General features: G+C 35.2%; 2 protein-coding genes across 3 annotated transcripts; both read left to right on the plus strand.

Annotated features, from left to right (window-relative positions):
• The first annotated feature begins 7,643 nt into the window (after positions 1–7,643).
• LOC105834604 (nuclear receptor-binding factor 2) lies at positions 7,644–9,972 on the plus strand. 2 transcript variants are annotated; one of them, XM_012677228.2, is made up of 3 exons: positions 7,644–7,783; positions 8,082–8,338; positions 8,548–9,972. In XM_012677228.2, exons 1-3 carry the CDS (start codon positions 7,760–7,762, stop codon positions 9,044–9,046), a joined length of 780 nt encoding a protein of 259 aa, XP_012532682.1. In that variant the 5' UTR covers positions 7,644–7,759; the 3' UTR covers positions 9,047–9,972. The 2 variants fall into 2 exon arrangements, with proteins under 2 accessions (XP_012532682.1, XP_012532683.1); XM_012677229.2 differs by having other exon boundaries at positions 8,563–9,972.
• A 3,916-nt stretch (positions 9,973–13,888) lies between these two features.
• LOC105834596 lies at positions 13,889–15,201 on the plus strand. Its single transcript, XM_012677214.3, has 2 exons — positions 13,889–14,054; positions 14,846–15,201. Exon 2 carries the CDS (start codon positions 14,846–14,848, stop codon positions 15,050–15,052), a length of 207 nt encoding a protein of 68 aa, XP_012532668.1. The 5' UTR covers positions 13,889–14,054; the 3' UTR covers positions 15,053–15,201.
• Positions 15,202–15,494: the final 293 nt, after the last annotated feature.

Here is a 15,494-nt window from a genome sequence, read left to right on the forward strand (position 1 = left end):
GTAGCCGTCTTTCGTCCTCTTCCTTTTTTTCCCTCTCTTCTCCCTTTTACACGGGGCAACGATTCTCTCCCCTCGAATCTTCCTTCTCCCCTTTCACCCGAGGCGCGATATCGCCTCGATATATACCTTCCCGCTGGTACTTTATCGCGTATTTATGCGCATTTTTGTCACTTTTGCTTTTGACATATTCCCGCGCTCGTTTGATAAAATCTCCCCGGTAATTTGCGAATGTATTAATTTTAGATCGAGAACGCGAGAAGAACGTTCTAAAAGCACCTACAACGCGGTGATTTCGATTAGAAAGTAAGATAATTTATCATATTGAAGCCAAGTCATAGAAATGTACGACTTTAAACCAACATACCCCCCAAAAATTTTCCAAGACATCCTCGAACGCAAAATTCCCACTTGAATTCTCGTGTATAAATCATTACGCGATTAAGTGCAACTTTTAAGCGCATTACGAGACATTACCGCAATCACTTCTGAAACCTAGCGTGTGGTTAAACATGTTGGGTCGCAAGGCGTTTAGTGAAAATTGTCGGTTGTTGCATATTTGCTCGCATGCATTAGTTCTCTGCCGTGACTGCAATATATAATAATATCCTTTAAAAAAAAAAGAAAAACGATGTACCGAGTCGAGTTCGTGTCGCTTATGCGCGTGAAACACGCACTCGCCCGCGCGCGCGCACACGCGCACGCGCGCGCATGTATCATTCGTGACCAGACAGAACAGGAGAACCTTCAATCATCAATTTATGAATGAACGGTTAAGTTCCTTTCGGTGAAAGTCTAAGGCGTACACACCGAGAGAGGCTGGGAAACGAAGAAAAAAGGAATCGCTTAGACGAGGTGGGGACGGCGTGGCGCGGTTAGATACCGACGAGCGAGGCAAAACTCATAAAAGATTGAAGCTACGTATAGCATAGGGTTTTTACGAGATAATTTGTTTATCATTCGCTTAACAAAAATTTGTGCAGATATTCACCGAGAAACAAAATATAATTTCATCGTAATATGACAATATTATCATTAATATTGTCAATGACAATATTAACATTAGAAAGGTTTAATTTATATTTGTACAATGACTAGGAACGTCTTAACGCGTGAAGTACGTTCGGGGCGTATTTCAAAAAGCAAATTCGATCCACAAATATTTAGTAATGATGTATTGTAAAAGATTAGATAGAAAACTTAAAAAATTAATTCGCACAACATTAGATAAAAATATAATTTCTTAACATGGTTACGATACGCGAATATCTAAACACGCTTATGACTACACTTCAATTTAATATATGAAATATTTTTAAATTAGCTTACATTATTCTATATATACGTATTTAATTTTAATTTTTAATTAAATATGATTTATGAGAGAGAGAGAGAGAGAGAGAGAGAGGGAGTTAGTTCAGATTTTTGTAATTGTTTTTAAAATGATTCTATTGACTATTATCCTGTCAATAGCTTGTAAAACGGTGATATCTAGCTACTTAACTTGTGATACAGTTATGGCTCATACTAAGAGATGGCAGGAGTTGCTTAGTGAAATGGAGCAAGTAATAGCAAAATTTGCAACCTTATTGCATATTCCAGCGCTTATTCTATTGCGTATTATACCTGCTCTATCGATAATCTTGCACTATACGTCGAATATACGTTTCAAAAGTCATTACATTAGATTTTTATTCAAATTCAGAGAAGTTAATGTATCGTGACTGTTATAAAATTCAAATTATGAATGAAGAAATTAAAGAAACAAGCTACACGCTTATCGTTCAACGTGGATAGTTAATTAGGTACATAATTATTAATATAGATGCAATTTCCCGTCCATCTTTATTTAGAACTTGTAAAAAACGAGCCAATTTTTATTTTAAAGCCTTCTATAATTAATAAGAATAAGCTCTATTTATAATAATATTGTAAATAAGAGATTAAACGCAAAAGGATGAAAACACGAACGATGTAATAAAAAAAATGCGCTATAAAAAGGAAACTATAGAAGATAGTGATCAGACCATAAATAGTGTAGAGTTCCTGTTTCAAACTGGACGTCTATTTAGAACTAAAGAATCCTCGCGACCACATTTTACCATATTTCTTTATTATTAAATTCAACGGAATTCAAGTTCCCTGGTTCTCTTTCTTCTACTGCAATTTATGAATGAAAGACGCTGGTCGCGTTATATTAATCCACAAAAAAAAAAACGATCCTGCTTCTTTCATATCACGTCTCATAAAGTCAATACTATTTTTATAGTTGCAAAAATAAAACTGAAATGTTTTATAACTTTAATTTAGAGTAAAACACACAAACAACGCACAAGCGCGCGTAATTCCTGTTTTCTGAGGTTACTGGGTGAGTCATTCTGTATACGTTTGACTACTTTGGCTCAGTAAAGTGAGGTAAAGGCAGCCCCCATTATGATATTAATTAATTACGCGGTTTCTGCGTGATGAGACCATCCGGTTTGGTAAGGTAAGTCTTGCGTACCAACGCGAATACCGTGCCTCGACGGCATTATACCACTATCGGAATGACACGGGAATGCGAAGAATTCGAGTAACGGGTTACCGTGATACGCCGCGTCGCATCGGCCGATGATCTCCTTAGTTCTTATCGATCTTCATCCCTTTAACTCCGCGCGACAATGATGTCGCTTAATTTTGCATTCGCACAGCATACCTCTTTGAAATAAAAAGATCTCTTTCTGGAAAACGTGTATAATCATAAGACGTCCTATTGTGGAACTCTTTATCGAGCGTATTGCCATTGTTATTTTAATAATTTTCTTTTTACCTCTTTGGATCATAAACTTATATTTAATAATAATCCAGATAGTACAAAATATTTTTAAAATAATTATAAGAAAGATTGTAAAATATTATAAGTTATGTATGCATAAATATTTTGTACATATTTTTTATATACTGTATGTAAATAAAAAATATTTTCCGATTTTTCTAAAATATAATTTAGGAAAGAATGATTATTCCAGGATCTTTATATAATAAAAAATTGCTATAAAATTTTTACTACATATTCTTTGACAATAAATTTTCATTGTAATTATAAATATAGTGGAATATTTATGAAGATTTATGATAAATGTTTTGTGCTGTCTGAAAATTAAGATAGCTATCTTAAAAAGAATCTCACATTTTTCTCTAATTTTTGATAATAATCACGTCAATGATCTCATTACCACGCATTCTTCGCTTCAACGAGCGTCTTCCGGCCCAATGCAAAAGGGCAAACACAGCAGGAACCGCATTTCGGAACTAAGTTTATCCAGCCAGAAAAATAATACAATAAATCCGTATCTTGCAATATAGTATAGGAATTTAAAATTGCGACATAATTATATTTCGAATAATTAATCTCTCTAATGACTTTATTGGATGTACTATTTATCTTTATCTCTAAAAATTTATTTCGACGATTTATGTCTGAAATTATTTCGAAATAATATATTTTTACAGAGAATAAGTTTCTCTTACAGAAATAAAGTTTCTCGCTGGTATAATCGATACCGTTTTTGGACGTGTTGATGATTTCAGAAATCTCATTGAGAATTCTACGAAGTCCTCGAGATAATGAGAGACTACACGGAAGAAAGATACTTCATGAGAGACGGAGAGAGAAAAGAAGGGGATACGCTCCCATACGCTCTCTCGCAGATTCGCGCGTGTCCTGGATCAAGGATGCAAATATGGCATAGCATCCTGCGTGTGTGCCTCGCTCGCGTTTGGATATACACCTCTACCTAGACAGTAATATTGGTAGGTAATTCAAGCGAGGTAGGTTGAGCCGCACCCTGTTCCTCAAGCATCCACCGAAAGACCTCCGTCGTGGACACTCGTGGCGTGATCGTGTGTGCGTGCGGCACACGCACACACATATACGCACGCATGCACGCACGCACGCACGCATATGCACGAGTATCTCCGGATACTCCTTATAACGTCTCGTACGGGAATGGTACTAACGTGCATGCATATACTCTGGACCCGCGAACGAGCTCGGCGAGGGTCTGAGATGCGAGGTGAACGTCCCCCACAATATCTAAAATCTGTGCGCCCGCGCGCGCGTGAATGCGTGCGTGCGTGCGTGCGTGCGTGCGTGCCACACGCGCGCGCGCGTGCACGCGTGCGTGCATCAGCGCTCCATACAGTTGCGTTCATCTCACGTGAAACTTGACGGTGTTGACTTGTGGTCGTATGTACTCTTGTGTATGGACCCACATAACTAGATGTGTTGGTGTGAGCGCGTGGTTTGTCTCTCCCTCTCCTCCTCCTCATCTCTCTCTCTCTCTCTCTCTCTCTCTCTCTGCTCGCCGTGTCCACGGCCATAGGTGGTAGAACGAGCCTGTCCAGTTTTCCCATGGGAACAATACCCCACGGGATATATAATAACAATGGTCACGAGCGTGGGAGACGGGTCGATCTTTATTTACCCGTTCGTTTTTCGTTTTCTTCCACGTTCTACCTTCCGTCTTTTTTGTCTTACTGTCCTCCCTTCTTCTTTACTCTTTCCCCTTGTTTTTCTTCGCTCTTACCTGCGCTCCGTTTCTCCACCTACTTCTTGCTTCTTGCTTCTTTTCCCCTCCCGCGTGTCCCGTCCTCTCTACCACTCTTACTCTACCCACTCTTACCGGGGGTCGTGATTCTCATCCGCGAAATTACGATTCCACGTGTCACTTTTTTTTAGATCCACACGCGAATCTTCATAATTTTCTCTTTCTCCGCGCTCTCCTATCCTTCCACACTCTTCATGAATCTCTTTCTCTTTAGCACTCCCTTTGAGGAGGTAGGGCATGTGAATGTGGGAGGGATAGTTTCCGGTCGCCCACGTGCTCCCATGACGATCACTTCGTCGAGGTATCGGGAAATCGAGTAAAACATATTCTCGCGAATATCTCTCGAAGCAAAAAGTTACTGATTTAATATTCGCGAGTTGCAGTCGAGCCATTAGAATCAGCAGAGAGAATAGAGAATTCACTCCAGCCTGATAACGTTCGATTAAGGAAGTTGGATTGTGCTTCGTTGCTTTTTTTAAGTAACAATATAATTTTAAAAAATTTCAAAGTAAATTTTTTTTTTCTGTTACAAGTTTTGAAGTTACGATTTGATATTTCGGATTTAAGAATGTTTTCACTTCTGATTCAGTTGTGCTCAGGAGATGAACAGAAGTGAAACGGGATAAAGCGGTGGAAGTCTCTTCAAAGAACACGAGCCGCGTAAAAAGTACATAAATCGTAAAGTTATATATGAAATTAAATATTTTACTTGCATTCGCGCGTGCGACCGAGTAAATTTGCTCTCCCGGATTAGACAAATTTTACACCGAGGAGACGCGGGTGCGTCTCGCTCGCGGAGATACGCAAATATTAGACCCCCATCACGCCCCACTACGGTAGCGGGCTGTTGCGCCAGACTCACCGCTCCTAAGCTCCTATATCTATACACCTGAATCGAGAGGATTTTCACAACGACGCCGGCCGACGAGAGAAAAGGAGAGAGAGAAGGAGAGAGCCACGGCTAGATTGTCGCGTGGGCGACCGGAAACCGTACCTTCCTACCGTCTTTGGTCGTCACTCGACGACTCCGCGAGAAAGAGAGAAAGAGAGAGGGGAAGTGAAGAGAAGGGGAAGGCAGACCGGTCAAGAACTCGCCATATTCTTCGACGTTCTTCTACCGATACATCGGCTGTACGCGCAAGCGAATCTCGCGCGGGATATCTTCGCGCATCAAGAATAATATAACGTATGAAATCCTTAGGGATGGAGTTAGCGAGGGAACCTTTCTTTCTTTTTTTTTTTAATAAACGATTTTGACGAAGATCGTGGCGCGGTTATTTTGTCAAAATAAGCGATCTTGGAGTAAGTATCTTTGGGGGGGGAGGGGGGTACGTAATACGCGCGCGCCTGATTTTTCAGATGATTATCAAATTTCGAATTCCTGCCGTTGCGCGCACCGCTCAGCTCGGTCCACCCTGGCCACCGACGAGAGGGACGACCTGAGAGGCGGCGCGGATTGAGAAACGAGCCGGGGATTAATGGGCCGGCCGGCCGGGATCGGCGGAACCAACGATATGACGAAAGAAGCGAAGGATATCGCGCTTATCCTCAAATGGTAGAGAGGTGATGACCTCGATCCTACGTGTTCGCGCACGTTGCGCCGCATGCATATTCGCGCTCCCCGTACCCGGTCTTGCACACCTCGTTCCGCCTGTTTTCTGCCCCAGCCCGCTCTCTGACTGAACGCTCTCGACCGGCCTGCCCACACAACACACGCGCCCGCCGCGCGCGCCTGCCCTTCTGTCAATTATATTTACTATTTCATTCATACCGCCGACTCTCTTGGTTCACGGGCCGTGCCCATTCACTAGAACAACCGCTCGCGCGCGCACGCGCCGCAACTCGCTAGGGACGGGACGCGATTATCCGATAATCTTTCTCCACCCGTAAATCCCGTATCCTTTTTTTTCTTAACAACAATTCCACAGTTCATTATTGACGACTTTCTTAATTTCGAGATGGCGCACATGTTTCTGATCAATTGTATTTAAACAACCTTTGGTCAATTTTTAATGCCTGTTTTTCTTTTTCTTAGATTTTAACATCCAATTTTTAATGTTTCATATTTCTAATTAAAGTTTACTTTGAAACGAAATTATTTATTTCGTTGCAGAATAAGATTATTTATGAAAATGACTGATTCTTTAATATTTGTAATAAAGAAAAATCGATTTCGGATTTCAGATTATAACATTTAGATCATTAAAATTAAGATGAATTGAAAGATTTACATAAGTTTCATTCCTACATATGCAGAATAAATTTTCAAATATATTGTAACGCAAAAATTTATGAATAAAATTTTGAAATTTTGAAATTGTCAGATTTTTTCCAATAACAATTTTTAAATTAGTTATTTAAAAATTTCGCGAGGTGTATGTAGTTTTAAACCGATTTTATTTATAAAGATAATATAAATGCTCGTGGTTTACTTATACTACACATTGTTGCATTCATAAAATTCTATGCGGAGTTGATATTTCTCCCAAGATCAAAAGACATTGAGAGAACACACATAATTAAAAAATCATGAATTAAACTAATGTAATAATTGAAAAATATAATATAATCTATCTGATTTGAAAAAAATAAAAGTAAGGAAAGAAAATTACAAGAATAAAGACGTGCTTCTCTCAAAACGTTGGAATTTTGTCAATAAGATGGCGTAAGCAAACAGGGAGAGTTGCTTGCTAGGGAAAAATGTCACTAGATGTTACAATTGAAACACATTTAATTTCTATTGAATATGAAAAATGAAAATATTAAACAGTGAATAATAGACGCAATATTAATTTTCCATCGCAAAATTACTTTCTAGGTTGGATTGTGCTTTTGTAAAACCAAGAAGTTCACTTAAGAAATTTGTTAGCATATTAATAACAGATAAAAACCTCGTGTTAATAACAGAAAGAGGTTTCTCTGTTAATAATTTTATTAGTCTATATCTAGTAAATTTGTTCATTCATATCTAGTGAATTTTCACTAAATTGTATGATCCGTAGTCAACCTCCTTATCGACTCGGTTATAACACAGAAAACAACCACAAAATTATATACATTACCTACGGGATTTATGGGCAACGTAGTTCAATGTTGACATTTTATGAATATTGAGGCGCTTCAAATTAAAAGTCTCAGTTAAATCGCAGCTGTTCAGAGGCTCCTTTTTGGTTATGGAGACGTCCCCCTTGAATCTAGTGAGTTCTGTTTCTTCGTATTTTATATTTTATATCGTTTGTATAACATATTTTTATATTGTACGTGCCACTCATGGTACAAGTCGAATGAATATTTAAAACTTGTTTTAAATACTCCTCTCTGAGAAGAATTGATGCATTATATTTTTAGTTTGTCAAGATGAAATAGATAATAACCATATGTGTTATTTTATTGAATAAGCAGCAAGGATTTTTTGGAACTATTTCTACACACATTTTATTCATTATATGCTGACATATGTCAGTAAGACTGAATCATAATTATTGATTTCCTAAGGCACACGAGAAACAAAGACGAGCAGAAGCATTGTTACAAGAGGGAAAATTTGAGGAAGCGGCAACGTGTCACGAAGCTGTGGCTGATTTTTTGGGGGAGGCTCATGTTCAACTCGAGTCCAGCCTTATCCATGTACACGCGTCTACCTTGTCTTCCCAAGATTCATCAAAATTTCTGACACCGATTCACTCACTCGTTACATTGGAGTCCCTCAGTCTGCAACGGGATTATCATAAGAGACAGGCGGCTGTTGTCAGGTGCATAACGTTTCTGAATTGCGATTTATCCTTTACAGGGTAGCCAAACTTTAAGAACATGTTCTACTCACTTTTATAACTTGGAAAAAAGTATTTCTGATTTTATGTTTATGACTTCTTTTCACGTTATATAATATAAAATATGTTCTTAAAGTTTGACTACTTATTTCTAAAGCACTCTTACAACAAGACTTTTATTATTGTAAAAGAATTTTATTCGTTAGGATGAAGCAAGCACAATACGAGGAGTACAAAACGACACTAGAAAATCGTCAGAAAGATCTTCTCAATAAACACGCAGCCAGATATAACGAGAAAGATAATTGTACAGATATAAGAATCGATAAGTTTGATGGATCTCTGCGTCAAGCCATATATAAAACTATTGATGAACAAGATAGTCTTCTGACTTTGATAGACATCAAGCTACCTAGTACAGAAGAAAAAAGTTTCAAACACCCAAAAGATACGGGCACCGTTATAGAAGAACTTAGAACCGTTAATAGCCAATTGCGATCTCTTGTGGGAAGCTTGCTCAGTCAACTAGAAGCAAAGGAAGAAGAAGTACGCCAATTAACAGAGCGTCTCTATGCAGTTTCTGTAAATTCTAATGACGGTATTAGATCTGAAGAGCATCCTCTTAGTCTTGATCCCTTACCTCCATTAACGCCTCTTGAAATGCCACTTTTCGATTTTACATCTTCATAAGATGCAAAGTTTTTCACATCTAAAAATACGCTTCAGATATGTTCACGAAAAAACTTTAAAATGAAATTAATATTAACCAGTTATAATCAGCACTGAAAATATCATATTTTTAAATATCATACTATATATTGAAGTGTATATAATTAAATTTTATATAAGCAGTATATAGTAAAATGTGACATGTATTTTTATTGTAAATTTTGAAGGGTGTATGTGCTGAAATGTATAGTCTATATTTTGTTGCGTGTCCTTTTAATTTATGCTGAAAATCTTTTTAAAAATTTCATAGTGTATCGAATCAGTTGTGCGGAAAATTAATACTTTTAAAGAAATCAGTAAAATAAGTGATGGTGAATTCTTCAGAAAATGATCGATTTGTAAATAAAAGTGTTCCAGAAAAGCAAAGTATTTTGGGCGATTGTTGGACCGCTTGTTCTGAGATTGTACTTAATCTTCTGTGAACCATAAATAAATAAAGCTCCAGTTCAGTTCCAAGTGCCGCGATTATAGGATTAATTAATTGTGTTTTTTAATTCTTACATCAGCCGGAATATTTTTAATTTTAACACATATTCCAAATTCAAGGTATGTCAATATTTTAAAAAAATTAAATTAAAGTTAATATTTTATAAGATTTAGTTAAAACATTTTATGAAAAAACTAATTCAATTGCTAATACGAAATAATAACAAGGAATGTTTTTTGCATTGAAATGCATTTTTTAGATAAATAAATTTATTTACAATTTTTTAATATAGGTATTTTTAACACAAAAGTAAAGTTAATAAGTTAAGATTTATATAATATGTTTTTAAAATAACTAGTACAAATCAGTTATTACCTAATTCTGTTTAAATAATAGAATGTATGCGATATCTTCAACAAATGTCTTTGAATAAAAATGTCGGGACGAGATAATTGTAAAATTGTTCGTATCAAGTTCTTGAAATTTTTAATCTTCCTAATTTGAAGTGGCCGGGCCTTTCCACAATTAAAATCGATAGTACATCGACTGATAAGCCAGGGTCTTACCCCCAGCAAAGATATTATCAAACTGAAAGGCAGTAGCCACATAGACGAATGTTATCTTTAAGATCGTATCATAATGTCTCGTTATTCGAAATGATCGAGATGTACATCTTTATTAATGCTTTTCTATTAAGAGACACCTGTTTAAAGTGCTTCTGAACAAATGCTTTATTGAATTTCTTTTCCCTCTTTTTTATTAAAAAATTTTTTTTAATGTATCTCATATTTCTCGTGAAATTAAATGAGGTCATTTCTTGACTCAGGGTGTAAAGAGCAGACTCCGTCTAGGAAGTATCATGAACTTTCGTAAACAGTTCTTGGCCTCGGCTTCGTTATAAGATAAATTAAATCACTAAAAGTGGTCTTATATTATATATCATGTTTTCTGAATACTTGAAACACATATATGAAACACATGCAAAACACCAAGAACGCAGCCAATGTTTAACATGTTTATTCAAGATTATTAAGTCATATTAATTCATTACGTTGCCAAATAGTATCATCGTTGAGTTCGAACATTCGATAATTATTTTCTTGATAAAAAAATTCCAAACGACTTGAAGTATTTTTCCACATACGTATAACCACATTCGTATTACATCATTAATAAAAGAAGATCGCCAATACTAATATACTACTTTGTTTTTGGATATTTTTTTAAACAAATACTAAAATTTGTACAAAATAGTTACAAGTTAATGTATATGAGAATTTCTAGACGCAACATGTAATGCGAGAATATATATAATAGATTAGATTAAGTCAGTAACTTAATAGATAGCTCTTCTAATGTTGTGTCTTTTATTCTATTCAATTTGATTTTTATATTACCTTATGATTTGTTTTATTGACAAATGTACAATTTACATTGCTAAACTCGATTTTATGTTTAAAATATTACATTTTCTCGTATTGTATGAAAAAATAAGATAAGAAAAAAAAAGTAAAACAGTTTCAAAATGTTATAACATGTAAAATAATATAATTATCAATAATATACTAATTATTGTTTAAATTATGCAATTAATAAAAAAATTTTTTATTTTTGTTTTTGAAAGATGTATTTTTAGTAGATATTAATATATAAACTATAGTTTCTTATTTATTTATTTAAGCAAATTATATGAAATGCAACGTTTAGTTTTCGAGAATTAAGAGAGTACCATTTTTAAAGACTTATGTTAGTGACTTATGTTACTGTATTGGTGATTTTCCTTTAATTTCCTATATACAAAATTAATAATTTCTAAAAAATTCAAAAATTAAGATTTAACAAACTTTTAAAAATGACGTAAAATAAATTTTTTTCAATTGATTTATTAATTGTAAATTAATTATGTGTATTATTCAAATATAATTATATTTATTGGTAATTTTTCATTCAGGATTTATTTATAGAAATCTATATCTTTCACCTTTTGTTCTGAAAAGCTTTAACAAATGATATGCATCAATATTTTACGTTGAAAGGCTTACGAGATCGACATTTTTTTTATCAAATCACACCTCTTTAATCGGTACCATTTACGCAGTACTGCGCAACACACGAGGGGGTTTCTTATCGAAATTAATCGGAATTAATCGCGTATCATAATCATACGTTGTACTACTGTACTTATTTACGAGACGGCATGAGAGCGTCACGTGAGTCCCAGCTGTTCATTCCCCGCTTATCCGTACGTCATACGGCATTTTTTTTTAATATCACGCTTGCGAAGAGTCTGATGAACCACTCGCAACAGTCGGTGCGACAATATTATACACAAAATTTCTGTCAACATAATTTTAATTGCATATCTAAGTGTCATCTTTATGCGTAAGCTGCCGTTTGAAACGCACGAATTTTTATAATACCTAATGAAAAAACATATAATCGATAAGATTTTACCTTCTCGTAAAATGTCCAGACTTTATCTTTATGACGCCTCTCAAGTACCGGACGTTTCTTTGATCGCAGATCTTTATTTTATCAATATGGAGTTATTTCTACTCGACAGAAATATCCGGAAAGCTGCACTGAGAAAAAAGTAGTTAATTTGCATAAATTTTTTAACAGTTTGAATACAATATTTATTATTAAAGTTTTAACTTAAAACATTTAATAAGATTTTATTTATGTTAAAATAGTTATTCTAACTCCTTACAACTTAGAAGTAGAAAGGAAACAAAAATTCTTTTAAATAAAAAAAATTGTATTTTGTGGGTAAATTTTTATCCAGAGCAGTGCTATTAAGAAAAATAAGAGTAGTATTCCAGGATTAAAATTTTGTTATAGTAATATTTAGAAATAAAAACCGTACGATTATGTCATCTATTTTCTTCCCTTGGCTGTATCTATTTCACACATTATGTATCTGCCTCCATAATAATTTTGTAATGTATTAGACAGACATAAAGAGGAACGAGAAAATAGGTATTACAACAGAGTAACAAACTGAACTTCGTCTAATAGATAACAAAAAAGATTTGAAAAACAGGCTGTCGCGTACGTCTCATAAAAGCGTAAAAACAGAAATCGAGTACTAAAACAGCTGGAATAAACAATCATAGGACTCCAAAGGCTCACGTATTGCACGTGTTAGATCTATGATCAGATATCGCGATTGCGGATGCAGTATCTGCAGACACGCGCTGGATTTAACGCAGTTGCAAAAAGATACGGTTCGTTATCGGGCTCGGTATAGATATTTTTAGACGCTGATACATTCGTATTCACCCATTCGATTCGTTCTTTCTTAATGAATACCGGTGGAAAATTTTCTATTCTGCACGATATTTTATAACCAGGCAACAGTACTTTACATCGCCTAAAATCTGATCTTATCTGAATGACATTTGAAAAATAAGATCATGTTACAAGAAAGAATATATCTCATACACGATCTAACGATATTTATCTAAGCAATTCGACATTATATAATATTAATCGCTTCGCTAATAAATAGCTTCGCTAATTAGGTGAAACAAATTTCATCTCAAACATAGCTCTTTGAAAACCACATCGTGCGATGCGCGCGGTTTTAATATTTAAATCTTATCGTATTTGAACATGACCAAGCAGAACAAAGTCATCAAAATGACGTTCAAATAATAATTAAAGGTCACTTTTCGATCAGTCACGACTGATTTTAAAGTCATTTTGACATTACCGTGTTTTATTTGGGATGGCTTTTATATTTTAAATATGCGTATAAGAAATGGATGAAACAAGTATGCAAATTAAAAAAACTAAACCTTATACTCTCCTTATATTCTCTTTTTAATTAATTATTCTTTGTGTTGTTCCGCTTGTAGTTAAGTGATAAGTGGTAAGTCGACGATAAGTCGACGACCGATGCAGATGCGACATAAGACGACGCACCATGTTTTGTTTATTGTTTCAATACTGTAGAGTGTAGCTCATTCTTTTTTTTCTCGCATTATCTCCTGTGATTTTACGTCAAACCGTAACGTCAAGCTAAACGTCAATTTTGCCGATCTTGCAAGTAGATACGGGATACGTCGTACATAGTCCATATTCCGTGTCGGTCCGGCTCTTTGCCCGCGAATATGCGTCAGCGCTGCGCTCCGAGTTTATCAATTCCGCTCAAAAAAATTGATAAAAGCCAAATAAGATCCTCGAGACACACACGCACGCGCGCGCATCGCAATTATCGCGCACAGCCCTCCCCTTGTCTATTCGAGGGGGACAAAAATCTTTCCTCTCCATCCCCCTCCCCTTCTTGGCGGAAACAGCAATTGTCGTGTGAATGACGCGTGAGATTTTTTTATCTCAGCGACGCGTGTATTCATCGTATAAAATACCGACCGTACGCGACTCCGGCATCAGTACTGGTTCTTACCTCCAAGCGACCAAATGAGGCACAAATAAGAGCGCACGCACAACAGCTCTTGATACCACACAAAAGCTATCAAGTTGCATTTCAACGATCTAGTCAATACTTGCAGTATATATCGAACTACACAGAGACGCAAGGTAAGTCTTTATACTTCATCTGAAACTTGATTTTGAAACTTGAACGAGAATCTATACATACATACTATAATTGCTTTAACATTTATTAAGTATAAAAAACATTCTTTTAACATCACATCGAAATCATAGAGCGAGATTAATTAGATTCGCGTTGATTGTATCTCCTGGTTTCTAATATCCTGCAAGACAAAGGAAATATCAAGCCTTTCTTTTCTCACATCTTCTCAAAGAGCAGCAAAAAACAGCTTTGTTGTTCCTTTGTCTCTTCTTGTTCGAATGTTTTTTTTTTAAGTTTTCAAATAATTTGATTGTAAAGATTTGAATTGTTTCGTTATTATTGTTATTAATCAAGTAGTTTTGAAATTCTTGAAAGTCTTGAATCTGCAGAAAATCTTTTTTTTAAAATATAATTTTAATATCTGAAATATTCAAAATTCTTAAAAATGGAATTATCAATTAATGTCTATAAAATAGAGAATAGTTTAAAATAATTTAAAATAAAATAACGTAAAGTATCATATAATTGTAATAATTAAATATATTTTAATTTTGAATCCTCTCTCTCTCTTTTTCGCTACTCTCATTGCTCGCTTAGCATGTACTGCAGAAAGTTTTCCACAACAAAGAATCATTTGTGCAGATATCAGCAAAGTCATTACTTATTTTCTTTTCTGCAAACATTTGTTCTTTCTTTGATATAAATTTTAATTACGCACATACATGTACATACATACACATATATACATGCATTATCTATTCTTTATATTAAATGCATCTAATTTTATTCACAGATGCTGGTTGGTGGTGCAGTTAGTTACGTCGCTGGAAAGCAGGCGGTCCGCACGGTCTATTGGAGGACTGCGAACAACGGTCGTCTTCTCAAGACAGCGAAAACCTGCATGTTTCAAGGACCGCCCAAGCCCGCGCCATCATCAACCGCGGCTTCTTCGGTGTGCCCCGCTCAGTCACACATGAACCTGATACCCAAAGTCATTTGAAAACTGCCAGACAAAGCCATGTACCAGCATGAAAGTTATTCGTTATATACAGCATATTGTACATAAAAAAATAATTATTTAATCTCACAAAATATTTATGAAATACTGATGACGATGCAATAAAGCAACTATTATTTATTTCTTATAAATCGCTGTTTTTATTGACACAAAACACACACACACATACACACATCTACATTAGACACTATATCTCTTTAGTTTAAGAAGATTATAAGAATATACGAATCGCACTAATCTTTATAATAATCAAGTCCTTTGACAAATTGATTTCAACTGTATTATTAACTTCTGAGTTACTAGCAATTGATAAAGGAAGACTTTTGACGAGTTGCATTTTTAGGAAAACAAATCGATACAAACCGTGGTTTTAAACCGTAATTGAATTTCACATAATCTTTATTTGTAATTTTAAATTTTACTT

This window comes from Monomorium pharaonis, chromosome 9 (genome assembly GCF_013373865.1).
Source record: "Monomorium pharaonis isolate MP-MQ-018 chromosome 9, ASM1337386v2, whole genome shotgun sequence".
Taxonomy (NCBI): domain Eukaryota; kingdom Metazoa; phylum Arthropoda; class Insecta; order Hymenoptera; family Formicidae; genus Monomorium; species Monomorium pharaonis.

Bases quoted from the DNA above. Each gene is read 5' to 3' on its own strand.
- LOC105834604 (XM_012677228.2), top strand. From the start codon at position 7,760: ATGGAGACGTCCCCCTTGAATCTA. The intron at 7,784-8,081 runs GTGAGTTCTGTT...TGATTTCCTAAG, and splicing joins AGACGTCCCCCTTGAATCTA to GCACACGAGAAACAAAGACG. The intron at 8,339-8,547 runs GTGCATAACGTT...TTATTGTAAAAG, and splicing joins AGACAGGCGGCTGTTGTCAG to AATTTTATTCGTTAGGATGA.
- LOC105834596 (XM_012677214.3), top strand. From the start codon at position 14,846: ATGCTGGTTGGTGGTGCAGTTAGTTACGTCGCTGGAAAGCAGGCGGTC.